This window comes from Talpa europaea, assembly GCF_964194135.1.
Source record: "Talpa europaea genome assembly, chromosome: 3".
NCBI classification, from domain to species: domain Eukaryota; kingdom Metazoa; phylum Chordata; class Mammalia; order Eulipotyphla; family Talpidae; genus Talpa; species Talpa europaea.
In genome coordinates this window covers 22,908,185-22,927,368 of record NC_140069.1, presented here as the reverse complement: position 1 = coordinate 22,927,368, position 19,184 = coordinate 22,908,185, and the positions used below count along the sequence as shown (strand labels likewise).

Below are 19,184 nucleotides of genomic sequence, written 5' to 3'. Positions count from 1 at the left end.
GGTTTTCTTCTCTACTAATCTGTTAACCCTTCTGTACCTGTGTTTTGTCCTCAGGGTAACCTCTAGGTAGTCTAGCTCTCTTTAATTCTAACTCATCATTCACTTATTTTTCACTGAACAAGCATTTTTGGGTTGATTCTGTGATACAGCTGGGGATATTATGATGAATAAAATATAGATCATGTTCTCAAAGTGCTTTAAAAATTCAACAGTAACTATTCTTGCAGAATTAAGAAAGTGTAGGAGCCCATGGATTTCAACTCCAAGATGTGAAGAATGATAGGGACAGACAACTGACAGGAATGACAGATCTGAAAGACCAATGAGGAAGACAGCTAACATGAGCTAATAAAATGATCAAAGTTTTGAAGACCTAGACTTTGAGGTGGTATAATCCTCCATAAGTGGGAGTTTATTGATCAGTTAGAAACACTCTACTAGAAGAAGGCCAAAGATGAGAGCATGGATAAGAAAATAAATAAGGGAATAAGAAAGAACTAGCCATTAACAACAGCATGTTTGTTAAGCACTGGATATTTAAACACTATACATATACTTTATTTAAAAAAAGTTTTATTTATTTATTTATTTATTTATGCAAGCACTGGGTACAGTCAGAAGCGTGGGAGGGTGAGAGAACTCACCAGAGCCAGAGCAGAGAGCAGAACAGGCAGACTGACGAAGTACACTGCTGAGGGGATTAGTGGGTGGCAGGAGAGGTCTGCACACCATGTGGGACCCTCACCTGGCAGCCGGGGATCAAATCAGCACTGCAGAGTCTGTGGGCAGCTTTGCAGCCCAGTGCTCAACCACTGCGCCACCGGGGAGGCCCTTAAACACTACATATATTCTTAACTTAATTTCACAACAAATCTATGAAGTAGGTATTATAGATAAAAAATGATTAAAAAAATGAAGCTTAGAGTACTTCAAGAACTTACCAATGATTATTTTTAATAATAGTGACTACTTCTAGTTATATCTAACCTATGTCTACTTTCTTCAAAATTATATTGGGAATAATCTGCATGAAGTAGGAGTGGATAGCATGAAGACAGATTATTTTCAAAAATAAAGAAAATAACATAAAGAGATAATGTGTGGGGTGTGTGTGTGTGTGATAACTGGGATTTTGTGTATAAATAATAAAGATAAAGTACATCAAGTTTTATGTAGGCTATTCTTCATTTTATTTGAAACTATCTCAGGACCTAGAGCAGCATCTGCTTATGGTAATACTAAATGAGTATTTGTTGAACAAAGAGATCCAGTAAGAAAAGATAAAACACAAAAAAATTGATAAAAGGAATGAAATGATTGGAAATGGATCTTGAGTTGGGGAAATGACCAAGTTAATCAAATATTCCACAGAAGTCAAGAAAATAAATATTAAAAAAATGCATACTTAAATTTAAAATGGAGTTATTAGTTACCTTAAAGAGAGATTACAGAATTCCTATGAGAATAAAACCCCTATGGCACAGTTTAATGAGGGCACAGCGGTGATTCAGGGTAAATGGCCAAGTTGGAATTTTAGTGGTGTAACTTAAATAAGTGAAAATATAAAAGAAACATTTACTGAGGCTAATATCTCTCATTTTATAATTAAATTTTACCCTGTTTTGACTGGTTAATCCAGAATTATTTTTCCAGATTTTTGTTTCCTCACAGATAGTGTCTGAAAATTTACCAAATTGTGTTCACAAAACTATAAAGTCCACTTACATACTGAGGGATAGGAATAACTACATTTATCAATATAGAGTGTGTAGAGAAAACTATTCTTTAGTGTTTTTAGATTACTATTATATATAATTTACTATGAAAAACATGGAGTGTACAAAGCTAAAATATGTACAAGTTCAATAAAGTGTCCTTATGATTATTACCAGCTTCTTATTAATATTGGCATTACTAATCTATAAAAATGCTACTTTTCATTTTATAGTAAATACAAATATATGTATAGATACTTAAGAAATTGTGTTTACATTAACCAAAAAAAAGACAATGCTACTTCTAGTTAGAAGGAAAATAAAAATCCTATGATTAAAGGAGAAGGAATGTTCAAGAAAATAGGGGTTGTTTTCAGAAAGATTTGTGACAGAAAGGCCTTGAAAGGCTCACTTGCCAGTATTGTGTGGTCTGTGTTATCTGGCGGTGTCCTTCCTGTAGACAAGGGTCCTGCTACATTTACTATGCCTGTTGCATTTATTGATCAGATGACTTGGGCTTAACTCTATCCAAGAAAAGATTGAACTGGCTCCTATCCCAGACAAGGTCGAAGCTTTCAAGCATTAAATACCTTCTAACATAATACAGAAATTGAAACCCAAACAAAAAGGGAAATTTGATTCACATAGTTCTTATGCTTTTATGCTCCATACAAGTTGGAATGACAATGCTTGTGGATATTAATTATTTTCCATAACCTTGTATAAAAAAGCTCAATACATTCAGTAGAGTCTTTTTCCAAGAATTAAGGGAATTATGAATTTAGAAATAAAATTTTAATATTTTACAATCAGCAGAGTTATGATTTAATGGTTTGTTTCTTAGGATGAAACTAAGCCGGCTATAGGGCATTTGGTTTAAGAAATGTATGAAGTGAAAGGAAAAAATCCTATTTTCTACTATTTGCATTGAAGTGGAAAATGACTACAAGTCATTAATAATATGAAAGTAAACAATACATATATAAATAATTCTCATTTCCTATCTGCTTGAAAAATTAAATAGTCTTTGGCTTCCATATCACATTTGAAATATAATACTTTTCTAACATCTGCAAGATAACACTTTCCTAACATTTGCAGACATTCCTTCTTGGTAGGGAATTATGTCAGTCAAAACAATAACAGCATAACAGTTCTGTACACTTGCCACTCTTACTGTGGCTAAAGGACAAATAATTTCTGTTAATAGTTATTGTCATTTACCTAAATGGTCCAATTTTATTAATTATCATAGAATTTGAACTTTTGGGTTTTTTTTTTCTTTTTATATAGACTTGCTTTGTGATGCTGATCTTTGCTACAAATTCTGCAAGCAATAAGTAAATCTTTTGCTCAGCATATCCAAAACTAGCACCAAACGTTGAATCTAGAGAGCACTGTGTATTCGGAAAGGTGAAGGTCCTAAAGGTGCCTGTGTGTGGGTGTGTGTGTGTGAGAGAGAGCGTGAGAGTGAGAGAGAGCAAGCAACAGAGAGAGAGAGAGAGAGAGAGAGAGAGAGAGAGAGAGAGAGAGACAGAATCAAAAAGAAGATTAAGCATGACTTTAAGATATCAACAAGCACAGTAGAAAGCTTTCATGTCATATGATCTGAAGAATCCAAAAAGCTCCTCCCTCACATCCCTCCTCTCTATTCCCTTCTTGAGACTCCTCCATAGCTCCCTCTTCCTTTAAAGCCCTGGAGCACTTGACTCAGTGAAATCTTGCACAGAAATCCAAAATAAAAAGTAGTTGAAACCAAACTTCTTTTTTTAGGTGATCCAGATAGCAATGTATGGAACTCTGCCACCTTATTCTACCCTGTTCTTTCTCTGCCCCTCCAACCTATTACAGAACTGCACAGGTCTCTTGTTAGGGGGAAAAAAAAAAAGTCCCAGCAAGAGACAACACAGAGAGTTAACTTAAACCCTAATCCTTACTCAGTTCAGATGACAGGGAACATTGGGAGAATGCACTCTAGACTCTCCCCCTTTGACAATTATGCGACACCTGGGAAACTAGTTGCTAAGATTGTTTCCCTTACTCCTCATAGGAAACTAACAACCAGGAAGACTAAGTAATTTAGACTTAACTTCTATATCCCATATAGAGATGTTTACATTATCATTAGCAGGTCATTTCTTCATTCATTTTGGCACATATTTTTGAAGACCTACTATGTGCCAAAATATATATGCTCCAATATATTCTGGAGCCCAGAAACCAAAGGTAAAAAGGAGCAATCCTTGCCTAATAAGACTCTGGAAGTGAAAAAGTCATGCAAAGTTGCTTGAGGGAATCAGGGATGGCCTGCAAGAGCATCTTTGGAGCACTCCAGGGAAACAGGGACAGAGGACTGGTGCTCTAAGTAGGGCAGGGTGAGGAGGAACACTGCGAGAGCTGTGGCTTCTTGTGGCTTTGGATATCTAGTTAAAAGCTTTGGCATGCTGAACAACAGGGATCTCCTCAAGGCTCTGCATAAATGCTGTTTTAAACAAACTACACCTGTATCACTATACTTCTACAGAATGTTTTGATTATCTGTGTCATTATTTGTCTTCACTATTAATTTGGGATTTTTTTTTTGTACTGTGCCCTATGCCAGTGAAGGATGAATGACATTTACTTAATATATATTGAAGGAAGAAATGGACGCATCATTTAATGAACAGGGAGAAAGAGTATGCAACATAGGTGTGACAGTAGAAAGATAGTACTTTCTTACTTTGAGGTTTAATTGGGATCCTGTTCAACATACTGATGGATCCTATAGTCCAACCCATTCTTTAGGTAAGATGTGAAAAAGCAAACCCTTTCAAGACTGTGAGCTGAGATAGCATATATTTCTCCTACTAAAATAGGAACATTGATTCCGTGATAGCTGTATATCCCTAGTTCCTTCTGCATGGTGTTTGGACTATAGATGATGTGTGCCATCTGGGTCCTAAATTCTTTCTCTTGAACTTTAAGTATATGTGACCTTGATAAGTAGTCTATACAAGGCAAGCATTTATGAGCAAAGGGACATTCCAGGAATGAGTTCAGAACAAATAGAAAACTTTGTGTGAAAGGGAGCTGAGAGGTGTGGGGGTTGGGGGATGTCTGCTCAACAGGGTTTTCATCTTTTATGGACCTGGGAAACAGTATCTTTGGGAGAAAAGAGCCCAAGCATATATATTTTTGGTTTAACAAGCTCACAAATCAATCTGATTATTCAGCAATTCGACTAGGATCTGCTTTACATCTCGTAAACAAACACTTCTGGTTTTACCTTTTTGGGTTCTGGCATATTATTAATATAAATAGTGTAGATTCCACTTTTATTAAAACCAGCTTGATATACATCTGCACAGTCTCTAAATGGTTTCTCTTCCTCTTTTTTTCCTCCCTTTAGTAAAACTGCAAAAAAAAAAAAAGATTGCAATATGTGAGTAAGTACCATTAGTACCCAAATGGGCTCAAATATAGCTAAGCAAGTCTTCATTTTCTCCAAATGAATGTTAATATGCATTAATGTAAATTCAATCATAAAGACAATACTAGACTTCTAGATGACATATAAAATGACAAAACCCAAGGTGAAATTTCTAGAATAATTTCTAACTGAATACTTTTAAATTGTTGCTTAATTTCTTAAATCTTTTCTATAACTTTTCCAGACCATCAACTCAATGGATAAATGACCTTATCATGAAATACCTCCAATTAATAAAAATTTTGTCAATATTCTGCAAAATTTCTAAAATATTCTTGCCTGAGTTTCATAGGAAAGTTTAAAGAAATAAAGATAACAAATCCAAGCAAAAATATAGGATAGAGAGTATGGAGATTTAAAATTATAACAGGAGCTATTACTCTTTTTTTTCTGTGACTTTAGACTGAAGAGAGAAGGGAACTTTTTTTTTTATTCCATGTCCTGAAATTAAACTATCGGCCACCTGACACACAAATGAGAGGAAAAATGAATGAGAGTTGATATTAAGTTAAATAGATGAAGAACTCAGTAAAGACGAACTCAAGTGAAAAAGAATATTTAACTACTCGAAGAACTTTATTCACTGAGCTTGATCCATTATTAAGCTATTAATGATATCAAAATAAAAATGGACTCAAATTAGTAGTCCTCAGCTGAAGATGCAGGTGGAATATTTTTAAAATATTTAAGATTTAGTATTTTCTAGTAACTATATATCAATTTAGTAATGAGTTTTATTAAATTTTTTTCTAGAAGTTAAGATTAAGAGATGTGAAGGGATTATACTAAACAAAATAAGGCAGAAGGTGAAAGATAAATACCACGTGGTGCCACTTATATGTGGAATATAGAGAAGCAAAGGGTCAGCTAAAGTCAAACTTAAAAACTATACCCAGAAAGCTGACCTTAGACAGAGGCATCCAGAGGGGGAAGTGGGAGAGGCAAGAACTACGAGGGAAGAGACAGATCCCATGCTTTCAAAATACTAACAATGATGTAAACCAATGGTACTTCAATTAAAAATTTAAACAAAACAAACAAAAAAAAAGGATTATGAAATATAACAGCAGAAAGGTAGTGCTTTCTTATTCAAGAATTACTTTGCATCGTCTTCAATCATCCAACCCAGTTTTAGACAAATAAGAAAAAGCAAACTACCTCAAGATTATGAGTTCAGATCAAATAATATGACAATTTTTTGTCACTTAATAAACACCTGCTTTCAATCACTTTGCATCAGAATAATAAGAATATCAAAGGTAAAATATAAATCTATGCCTTTAAATTCATTTTAAATGCACTAACAATCTAAAATACTAATTTCATTTAAACTTAAGATGTATGACATTACTAATTTATAGGTAATTGGAAGGAAACAGTAAAAAACTTGTGCAAAGAATGTCTATCTTAATACAAATATTTCAAATATTCAAAAATAATTGCTTCAAGGAAAATAAATATCCAGGTTAGCATTGTCACAACAAAAAATATAGAATTTTAACCTTTAATATTATCATGGTTTTGTATGTAATTTATATCTGCACTAATGGTCTTGACTACTTATATAATTGCATCTAAAATCCACCATTACAGTTGCAATATCAACAGAGAATAATAAATCAGAAGGTAATGGGGTTTGTCTGATCAAGAAACAGCATTGAGCAGAATGTATAAAATAGCAATCTAAAAATGGATTTCTAAAAGTTGACTCAAAATCCATCTATAATGTAACTGAGAGTGTCTATAGATTATACAAAGGTATTGTTTTAAAAAAATCAATGTATTTCATTTATACTTGTTTAAGTGAATGGACTGTCACTTGTCTAAAACAAAACTATACCCAAAGTCTAAATGCTTGATATTCTTTTGAAAAACTGAAAATGGCCAAATAATTTGCAATAAAAAGGGATGTAAGAATATAAATAAATAAAATTTATGAACAGCACAGGAAGATGTGGTCAATAGGAACTCAATGGTAAGCCTATGTTTCTTTTTTGGGTGAGAGATGGAGAGAGTCATTTATCTAAAGAGAAAATGCTTTTCTTGTTGAATACACCACTTCCTGCTCTCCCTTATTAAGTTGTGTAAAGAGAATACATTCCTTCCCTCTTCTCTTGCCACCTCCTCCACCCTTTTCCTTTTCAGGAAGATGTGGGAGAGAGGCTATTGTGTGGGAAGAAAGAAACTATTTCACATACATTTACAGGGAGATAAGAAAAAAGTTGAGTATTATCTTATTTTTCTGGAAAATAATTGTATAAAAATAATATCCCAACCATGAAGTTTTAAAATTGGAAACCTGGTTTGATGATTTTACTGTAAAAGTTACAATTATGGTTGTACTCTGAATTTGTTGTCATACAAATCATGTCATCTAGTCATGACATCAAATATGATGTAGATATTTCATTTTCTTGAAACAGTTTGATATTTTTAAAAATTAAACCACATTCATCTAGAAATGCTCATTCTTTCCAGAAATATTATGCTGCTTGTTTTTAATTACTTACTAACTAGTAAACATGCCTGAAAATTTTTTCCAGGCTACATTTTAGGGTATTAAAGCATTCAAAATCAATTTAAAAGCTTCATTCGCAGCTTACCTTTCATATTGCTCTGTAGATTTGAAGAAGGCCCTTTCATTTCTGTAAGTGGAGATTGACCTTCAGATTTTTTTTTTAAATCTGTGAAATGGGGCAGCTGTACATACCCCTGAGGCAAGTGTGTGAATTACATAACACGGAGCAGCATGAGTGACTGAATTGTAGTAAGTACTCAAGCAGGATAGTTATAGTTATGGCAATCATAGAATTATTAATAGCAATGTTGTCTTATTTTTTTTTCTTATGGAAGGGGACACCAGCAGGTTGATGGGAGGCTTGCCAGTCTAGTCAATGGGGTGATGTATGCTGCTATTTTTCCACCCTCAAATCCAAATATTGAGGCTGACTAAATGCAGAGCATTTGCAATTGACTGGTTACATTTACAATTATATTAGATTGGCATCTGATCATCAAATTTGGTTAATTGACTAATTTTATTCTGACTACATCAGCTTATATCATTGTTTGGTTTTCAAGAATATAATCTAATCTTGCTGTTTATTATAACTTTTATCTGATTAATTAAGGCTTAAAAGTTATTTCAGATGAAATGGTATATGTCATATATATCAAGATGTTGATTACACACATTTTAATCTTATAACTTTAATTTATATGACTATTTTCTTCATTAAGATTGGAACATTTTGAAATTCAATGTTATGATTGTATACTATAAAACATTTTAAAACAAATACAATAACAAAGATGAATTTACTGAGCTTTACAACTCTTAAAACTAAGGTTGAATTTTTTAGGAGGTCTTATGATTCAATAAGACAAAAGAAAAGGACTGTAGGAATGTATAGTAAATTCAAATGACAGACATGGAATATATGTTGGAAGAGAATAAAAAGCATAAACTATACAGAACTGGAAGGAATGAACTGGAGATCTGATGTTTTAAATCATGAACTGAAAAAATTGATCTTTACATTTAAAACTCCCTTCTTTGACTACATTCTCTTATCTCTTCCGAACTTACCACTTTCAACTCTTAATGGATTTGTCTTCACTTTAACTGAGAGGCTAGATCCCCATCATTACTTCAGCCTCTTCCAGTCTTCCCTTTATTTCTTTGTAGCTTTGATTTGAGTTAGGCATTAAAGAACTGGTCAGGTGGACTTAATGCTGCTCTCCAACCACTGTCCTTTCATCCACTAACCACTTGTTTGGGTAAATCTTGACCCAAAGAAGGGTATTTATTCACATTCTCACCCTAACTTTTTGTTTGCAAAAACTAAAATGAGGCTATTTAATCCCATCCAAATGCATTTTCTAAGCTCAGCTATGTTCTCCATGTTTCTCAGCTGAACTTTTTTAAAAAAAAAAAAGATTTATTTATGCATACAAGAGGTAGGGTGTAGGCCAGAGGTGTGGAGGGTGAGAGGATTCACTAGAGACAGAGTGGGGAGCAGATTGACTGAAATACACTGCTGAGGGGAGCAGTTGGCGAGATAGGAGCGATCTGCTGGGCCATGTCGGTTAGCTCCCTGGCCAGGGATTGAACTCATGCTGCAGTGGCTGTGGACAGCTTCACAGTGCTGAGACTTAACCCCTTAAGTCACGAGGGAGGCCCTTGGGGTCATTTTTAAAAGACTTTCTATTACATTTCCTGCACAGGATATTTTGTGTCTTTCTAATACTAGATCTTATTCTTATTTTCTCTCACGCTTTTTTAGTGACCTTGCTTTATAGTTCACTATGAAGATCAAAATATGTTGTTATGTCTCCTCCGCCATTTTCCTCTATCTATACATCTTTGCCTATCTTTCTCCCAGCCTTTTGTGTTGAGCTCTTTTACTCCCTTTCTGCTTCTCAAATTTTCCTCTCTCATCTTCATTGGGTTCTCTTCCTCTCTTCATCTACTATGTAGCTGTTCACCTAGATTCCATTCTTGAATCTCTATTCCTTATACATTGCTCTTTTTTTTAAAACTATTATGGCATCAAGCATCTGTACAGAAGATTTCTAGGACATAAGCATTTTTGACACTGTTTTTCACTTGACCTCCAGGTTCATATTTTTACTTATTTGTTCAAGGAACTTAACAGTTCCTGCTACTACCCACCTTTTTTTTTTTAAATTTATTGTCACCTAGTCCTTCTTCCAAACCCTGTGTTCTTTCTCTTACTGCTTTCACTATCCTCCCTCAGTTATCATTAAAAAATATTAAAAACAAAGTGGACAACAAATATACTGAAGCACTTTAGTTTGTCTCTCAATTAAAGAGATTGCTTCCTTTTAGTTTAATACATCCTATATTAATTAATTCAACAAATATTGATTGAACATTTTATATTTGCATAACTTTTCTTAAGTAGTAGAAGTACAGATATAAGAAATCTCCAACTTGCCATTAATGTAATCACTTTCTTATGGAGGAAGGTCTACATTCACCTCCAAAGATATTTATAATATCTATATTTACCCTGCATCTGCATCTGTATCTATATATACTATATGTATATACTATATGTATATCACATGAAAGTCATATCCATGATTAGCATCTTCCATGACAGGGGAAAACCTGATTCAAGCTCACTTATGCAAAAACATAATTTATTGAATCTTATTGAGAAATCTAGGATAGAGCCTGAGGCAAAACATGATCACTTTTCAAACAATGTGACCAGGACTTGGTTTCTTTGTCTTCTTGACTTACTTGTTGTTGATGCTATCTGGTCACAAGGTGGCAAGGGATAGTTTTGGTTATATGGCACTGAAGAGAAATAATTACATTAAAGAAATACATATAATTACTAGGTTATAGGTAACTATGTGCATATAAGGAATATGAGGGAGAATATATTCTATATGGGAGGTAGACTTGGAGTGGCTGTCCAGAAGAGTTAACATCTGGAAGAATAAAACATGAAAAAACTTATCCAAACTAAATTTTAAGAGCCTGGTATCGCCACCCACATCCATATCAGTGAATAAATCTAAAAAGTCTAAGGAAGGAATCATTATTCTTTTCATTTAGACTTATCTGTACTACCAAATCTCCAAGAGCTAAATGAAAAGAATAGGGACAAAGCAGGTGCATGTCTGTCTTTCACCAAATAACATGCAGTCATTAAGCAACCTGATACCCTGACTCCAGCGGCTGTTAACTTTATCCAAATCATCCTTCATTTGCTCAGCCAATTTCAATACAGAGGACATATCTGCCACTAGACTGACTTCAGGAAAGAACTATGAAAGCTGAGGCAGAGGGTCACTTCAATTCAGATGAACCCTCAAGGGAAAACTTCCTGGAATGTGGAATTGGTAATTCTGTGTCTCAGCAAACCTACGAGAACACAGAAGGCAATTAGCCTTACTACCAGACAATGTAAGAAGCCAAAGCCCTTGATCCTACTCATTTCCAAAGACGTTGCTATAAAGGGATCGGTTCTTTAAACATTTTTTTTTCAAACATTCTTTTAAAATCTTAGATGTGGTTAATGGCTCATATTTCTCTAGTATATCGCAAATAGCAGAATGTAAGTGAATGAAGTTATTGGTTTAAGGATAATCCTTAGAGTATTTTTTTTGGACCATCATCATTAGGGAGATCAGAACACTACAAATTGACCCTAAATCTGTGATTTTTGATGCAACAAGGTGACTGAAATTAAGTCAGCATACAGTTAAGTAAAATGGCATACTTGATAAGGTACAAAGAAGCAAATGGCTGATAAGAGTCTATAATTGTCAGCTAGTTATGTGGGAATCTCATGGAAAAATCATTTGAAGATATTCCCTAGAGTTCCAATTTATTTAAAAGAACTTTTAAAAATGGAAGAAGGTAGGTAATACCTTGCATTTCAAGGGTGTGGAAAAAAAAAAACAGAAGATTTACAGGCAATATTCAATATTTTAATATTTTGTGAGTGGGTCTGATGATGAGACTAAGCAAAATTATATAAATTCATATCACATACATAGCTATATAAATATATGAATTTTCATGGTTCTAAATTAAAATTGAAAGTTTAATTTCATATAAACATATGCATATGAACTTAAATATCTGTGGGTTGATATCTCAGCATGACAGTTTATAATCTACAAAAATGGTAACTGCATATAGTTTAATCTAATATACATGTATATGTATATAATACACATTGCTATGTAAACATATAATAAGTATATACAGTTTATTGGCAAATACCTTAAATCTGAAGCATTTGGTTAAGTAGTAAATACTTCTTTTTTTAAAAAATACACTATTTTTTTCCCAACAGTCTCCCTAATCTTCATATAAGAGAACACTTGAACATCATTTACTTGCTAATTGAATAGTATTTTATTCTCACTTAAGTACTTTAAGTGTATATATTTGTAGAGAATTTTTAAAATAACAACTATGTACCATCTTCTTGGTAGAACTATAATTATCACAATTATAATAAAATCAATAAACATAATAAACACTTTACTATGTGCATAGCTCTGAATTCTGGGTGCCAAGTATATTTATTTTTTTTATTTTTTTTTTTTAAGATTTATTTATCTATACAAGCACTGGGTACAGTCAGAAGCGCGGGAGGGTGAGAGAATTCACCAGAGCCAGAGCGGGGAGCAGAGCAGGCAGAAGGACCGAAGGACACTGCCGAGGGGAGCAGCGGGCGGCAGGAGAGGTCTGCGCGCCATGTGGGACCCGCCTCCGGTGGCCGGGGAGCAGCCGGAGTTCGAACACGCGCCGCAGAGGCTGCGGGCAGCTTGGCAACCCAGCGCTCAACCGCTGCGCCACCAGGGAGGCCCGCCAAGTATATTTACATATGTTTTACATCATTTAATCCTCATAAATAGCCTATGAAGTAGGCTATTTGTTTTATTCTTTTACATATGAGGAAATATGGTGAAGAGGTCATATAATTTAACCAAAACTTAGAATTAGTGGGTCTTTTAAACTATAAAGCTGAGAATCTTAACTACTTCTTACTGACTGCTGAAGAAAAGTCAAATCCAAATAGATCTCCAGTTAGTCATCTGTCAGAATCACCAGCAATACATATCTCCGTTGACAAAGTCACACCCAGGATCTTGGGTGAATCTGGACAGGTCTTAAGTCTGAATGGGTACAGGCTCTTCTTGTGGAAGCAGGAAGTATGGAAGAGTGATAGGATGCAGAAATGACAAGAAAGAAAAAATGTTGAGAAGAGGATAGAAGATAGTCACAGTTAGCAGCGTTATGGGAAGTCTCAGTAGAAATGTGAAACAGTTATGGCCCACAATTTCAAAAGCTAACAAGAGATCAGGAAGTAAGAGGTCACTTAGTAGCCATACTAGATTTTATAATGTCCACACAAAAAAAGTCATGTTGACTAGAATTTACCCCCACTTATTTCCATGTTATTCTCATAAGTCTAATTACTTGATCTCCCAGTCCAGGGATTATTTTACAGAAGCTACAAGTTTAGAGGAAGAATGGTAGGTGAGAGTGGGTATATGTGTGTATGTGTATGTATCAGTGTGTGTTTGCATTCATCTTCTAAAATCAAGCATGTGGACAAGAAATTTAACAACATGAGGGAAAGACAATAAATTTTTAAAATGAGGCAAAAATTAAAAATGATAGCCTGTCAGTATATAAAATGAAGGACAAATTATTTATTTTCCCAGAGGCATTATGGTGTTATGATGCAAATTAAGTCATGCTTATAATAATGAATTCAATTATTCTTAAAAGTTAAATTTTGTTCATTCCTCTCTTGAAAAAAGGAGAGAAAACTGTAGGACATTTATCAGCATAATATTTCTTAATTTTCTTAAAATTTCACTACTTAAAGAGCTATGATTTAATTATCTAGAAAATATAGTTCCCATTATGGATAACTGTAGTTCTGTCCATTTGAAATACTGAAGATATATGCAGACTGTATGCAAACTGCTAAATCCACATAAACATACAAAATACCCCAAGTTATAGGTATATTGTCAGTTTTATGGTACTTATTTTTAGTGTAGAATGATCAAACATCAAGCAACTCTATATAATTCTACTTGACTCATGTATTTAATCTTCTAATGCCCCTCTTGTGTGAAATGACTGAACGTTTATATAATAGGCACTACACTTAAGGAACCAAGAATGAAAAAAAAAATTGACTAAAAGTTGAAAATGGATTTACACACAACTTTATTTGATTGAGTGATCATTTATTTTTCATAAAATTAATATCTGTGTTTTTCCTTTGGGTGCACTGATGGGCAGTTATGAAAGTTATATGACCCTGGCCATTTGTTCAGGATGTCATAACATTACAAAGATATTTCACATGTTTCATGTGTGTTAATTGCCAACATAATGTTTTGGTCCTGACTAGGATATACTGATTTTGAGCAAAAGATTTCCCATGCATTTGGGAAAGCTTAAAGGGCAATTTTTGTGCCCCATTACAGGCACACAAATAATTGTTTTCAGCAAAAGTCATTAAAAATGGAATGAAAACCTTGGGCAATGCTATAAAGACAGAAAGCAGTTACCAGATGCTTTTGAAAATTGAACAACAAAAAAAACCCAAAACCCACTTCACTTTGAAGTTTTATATAGAGGTAGACTGTCACTATAGGTAAGTCACTTAGATTCTTACTCTTATGGTGAAAGAGCAGTACTTGAACAGGGCTGGTGTTCTACTCTGAACTTCAGGTTTCTTCAGTCATTAAAGTGATACAAAACTAATAGAAAATATGGAATGATTGATAGGTGGCAGTGTAATTAGTTTAGGACACCAGGCAAATCCTAAGGTGTGTGGTATTTCAATGTTTGGCAACCTGGCTACAACACTAGGACTAGAGCTTAATGTCCTGTCCCCCACTCCTTCTAGACCACCATGCCCTGCCCTCTAGCTGGCATATGACATAGCCACTTCCAGACACTTGGTGAGGAGACAATCTCAATCTAAGTTCTAGTTCTACAGACATGGGTTAGCTTTATTATGGTTGAGATTTGACTTATTTGTCTATATATAGATTTGTTCATGAGGCAAAACCTTCCTTTTAGTACCAGATCTCCACTTAAAAGTTCAAAGTTCAAACTCACTGTTCTAAAGGAATTCACCCTGGTTGTGAAAATGGAATGAATATACACACCTAAAAATAATTGGATTTGTGCAAAGATTTGTTGCATATGCAAAATGAGAGGTTTGATTTAATTTATATTACATTTAATAATTTAACTTCATCATAAGTCATTAAAAATGTAGGTTATTCTTGGTAGGTCATATATTAACACCGATGCTCATAGAAGATGGTGCCATTCAGGAAGTGAACACCCAGAGAGTAGTAGAATGAGATTTCAGTGTACTTAAAAAGTAGTTATGATGTTGGTATTTTTTAATGATGGGCTTGCAATAAAAGCTAAATTTTTGTTTCATCAATAGTCTTAAAGTTTCTTTGCTATTGACTTTTAAAAAAATCCTACGTGAACTATCAATATATTGTTTATATGTATCTAAGACTAACTGAATAGTTGCAACATCTCTCTAGTTTTATTTCTCTTTTTTCCTTTCTGAAAGCACAAGAAATTTCATGAGGGTTTACTCTATGGTTGATGTAATGCATACATGCAGAATGCTGTTAATAAAATGGTTTTTCTTATTTTATGCATAATTTTAGGTGTTTTCTGTCTAAGCACAGAGAGATTATCTGTAACTAGTGTCCACTGCCCCATTACATGCCTGGAGTTAGAAAGTACCTGTTGAATTTGACGTGGTTATGGGTGAATACAGGAAACAAGTGAGTTGAAATTCTGTTGAAAATATTTTGTGCTTTTTTTGTCTGGTCATAGTTATTGTTGGAAAATCAAGGCAACACATTTTGTGTGTGGCCTTTCATCCTGATAACTCCTAGGCACAGCTGGAACTAAGAGATATCTATAACAGATAGTCAAGTTTCTAAAGTAGAAACTCTAACTCAAAAAAAAAAAAAAAGAATCAACCACAAAATTTCAAATTTCCCCAAAAGATGTGGTTTAGAAATAGTTCATGGGAGAGGTCAAGAATTGTATTATTTTTTATTTTGTTATCATTAGCTTGGCTATCTGCTATTCACACAATTCTTTTTACAGAAATTACAACTTTTCAAAAGACAGATAACATGCTCCATCAAAAAGGAGAAATATACCATTTCCAAAAATAAACAGTCACTTTCTCCTTAAACCATTGGATTTTATGAAGGGAAGTGCTAGAAAGTATGGTTCATTTTAAGGAAATTGTAAATGTTTGACATATAATTTTCTGTCAAGATAAAGCATTTCCCTCATTAAATGGGGACAAGTGCTTGCCATAGTGTTTAGCAGATGACTGGCTGTATTTTTCTTTCTCTCTCTACCTAATGTTAAATCGTGCATTACAAGTAGTCAACGAGGAACCAAATATTTTAATCAGTCAATGAAAATTATATTTTCTATTTTTATCAATGTTTATATGAATGACATTCAAAACGTTTTAATTTCCTCCCATAGCTTGTGATGTTTTTAGAGTCATTCTTAACTCAAGGGACTTGCAGGAGTTCAAACTATCTCATCCCTTGACTGAATGATTTACTTCACAAACTCAATAGACACTGCACAGGAGGTAAATTCCTTTCAGATGGTAGAATTATTCTGAGAACAGAGCCAAATGTCTCCTCAGCACTGGGAAGGAAGCAAATGCCTCATTTCCCCTTTTCAGAAGACCAGGGGACTGAAAATAATGATCAAATGTTCCATACCACTGCAATCAGCCTCTGGGAAAGACACTTTAAACCAAATAATTTAAATCATTTAAAAATTTGCAATATCAGTCATTATGTCTTTCAAATGATGTGAAAGAAGTTTTAAAAATGAGCTTCATGAAAAGCTCCTTTTGAGTTGGAATTTGCTCTTCATATTAGGAAACAAAGTATATAAACATATTGATGTTTCTTGGTATTCCTTTTGAAATTTCTTTTATTTCTTTCTATTCTGTGTTCCTCCCATCCCAAAACTGTCACCTCTTCCTTCACATTTAAGTTTCTTGTAAGGGTATAAAAAGTACTTTCTGCTTTTACTTTCCCTTGCTCATTTCAATCCTCAAACTATATAATGAAGCCATATACTTAAACTAAACTCTCCCTCAGATGGTCATATCACAGGTCCAAAATTTAATTTTCATTCTGTTTTTTAAAACTTGAACTTCTGCTTCTCTGCCACTAAAAATAAGACCATAATAATGATCCTTTTCATAACACTGCTTGTTACTGGTTCCCCCCCCCCAACACACAAATTCTGTTTTCCTTTTCATCTCTCCTTTAAAGAACTCACAAGTTCCTGTCTTTGATTTTGCATTCTTATTATTCTTATGTGGGTTCATAATCTTACTATCCAAATTCTCTGAAACTGGTCGTAAACTTGTGGCTGGGTGTGTGCATTAAGTAGGAAGGAATAATTTCCTGGTTTTAATCAGACTCTCAAATAGATCTATGACCCCTCAAATGTTTGAGTCTTGCTTTATATGCACCTTCAATGATTTCATTTGCAGTATGGCTTTGAATCCAAGTTATATTCAAAGGACGAATCAATCTATACAGTCATCTGTAGTTTTCCTCCTGAAGTCCAGATTTCTATTTCTCTGCCTTTCAGAATCTAATTATCCCACAGTTACCACTGTCAAATACCCCAAACTAAGCTCATTATCTTTCCCTCTTAAACCTGTTTCTCCTCATGTGTTGCTGATTTTACGGAATGTCATCAACATTCCCTCAGTTACTCAATCCAGAAACTTCAAAGTTATATATGACTCTACCTCTGTTAAGTCAGTATTTCTTATCGATTCTAATTATTCTCAGTTCACAAATGTCCCTTCTATCTGCCCGTCCATTTGCCACTATTTAATTGGACCTCATGATTTTTTTCCTAGGAAATCTCAGTGACTAATCTGATGAGAACCAAACCTTCCTTCCCCAAATTAGTCCAGTGGGTAATATTCAGACTCCATACTCAGATTCTGTATGCTCAAATTTCACCTTGCTCATTCGCTAGTAGTGTGACATTTGGGAATTACTTACCTCTCTGTGTTAAGTTCCTTTATCTGTCATATAAGGTTAATAATGGCACCTAGCTTGTAAAATTGTTATTAGAATTAAATGGTTTAACATATGCAAAGATCTCAGACTACTAGACTGTATATGCACTACATATTTGCTAATGGTTTAATAATGACAAAAATACATATTTGGTCCTGTTAATTTCAAGCTTGTCAACTTTTCGATACATTTTTTGACTGAAGTCATTATTCTGGAATGCAATTGTCAACACTGCCCATTTATATTGACAGTGACTGCTTACTGCTTTCAGGGATAAAATGCAGTTTCCTTGTTCTCTCTGTTTACCTCTTTAACCTCATTTTTCACTCTTCTCCTGCCTTGGATTCTAAGATGTAGGCTATGTATCTAGGTAAACCCTCTACATCCCTTCCCACCAGCCATCCTATTTCATGACTCCTGGAAATTACAATAATCATTCAACAAAATCCTTAAGACTCTGCAGATGCTATATTCTGCCTTCATCCTTTTGTCTCTGCCATGATTTTAATATTCCTTCTGTGTGCTTTGCAGACTACCCTGGTACTCTGGCTTCACATCTAGCAAACAAATATAGAATATACCATAAATATACAGAATATAACAAGAAATTATGTGTCTCTTGGATTTTGGGACCAAACTCTAGATTTTTTGAAAGCTAGCAACTGAATTACATCATTTCACTTTTCCCAGTAGATGGAACAGTACCTGGCATATTACAGGAACTCAGCAAATATTTATTAAATAAAAATGGATTAATAGTCTTATATGCTATAAGAGAATCTGAAACAAAACAGTTATCATGCAACATTTTTTTTATGAATGGAGATATTTACAAATCATATGCTGGTAAAGCATGATTATACTCTGAGCTGATTTTGACAGTGAGACAAGCAGCTCTATTTATTTTTATACAAGAACTGGGGTACAGGCCAGAGGCACAGGAGAGTGAGATGATTCACCAGAGACAGAGTGGGGAACAGAACAGGCAGATGGACCGAAATACACTGCTGAGGGTAGCTGCGGGCACGACAGGAGAGGTCTGCTGCACCATGTGGATATCTCCCCTGCCAGCCGGGAATGGAACCTGTGCTGCAGAGGCTGCGGACAGCTTCACAGCGCTGCGCTCAACTGTCTGCGCCACTGGGGAGGCCCAGTAATTAAATTCTTGATTACATAATAGGATGTTTGCCTCATGTGTGTTCAATGTATGTGATGATGTTTTAATCACCTCTGAATGAAGATGACTGGTGCATATTTAATAGTCAGGGTACCTGATTATCCTCCCCCAAAGAATTCTAAATTTTGTTTCCATGGTATTATCAATGCAAACTATTTAATTTCAGTAATAACTG

The 19,184-nt window shown here is 34.3% G+C and overlaps 1 protein-coding gene across 3 annotated transcripts in view; it reads right to left on the bottom strand.

The window, feature by feature from the left end:
* The window catches only part of ANGPT1 (angiopoietin 1), a gene marked incomplete at both ends in the record, with an annotated part of 219,823 nt that overhangs the window by 41,327 nt on the left and 159,312 nt on the right, over positions 1–19,184 (bottom strand). For all 3 annotated transcript variants that reach the window (XM_084230409.1, XM_084230410.1, XM_084230411.1), the window contains one exon: positions 4,984–5,111. In XM_084230409.1, coding sequence (XP_084086535.1) covers positions 4,984–5,111 — 128 coding nt within the window. The remainder of the gene's footprint in view (positions 1–4,983; positions 5,112–19,184) is intronic.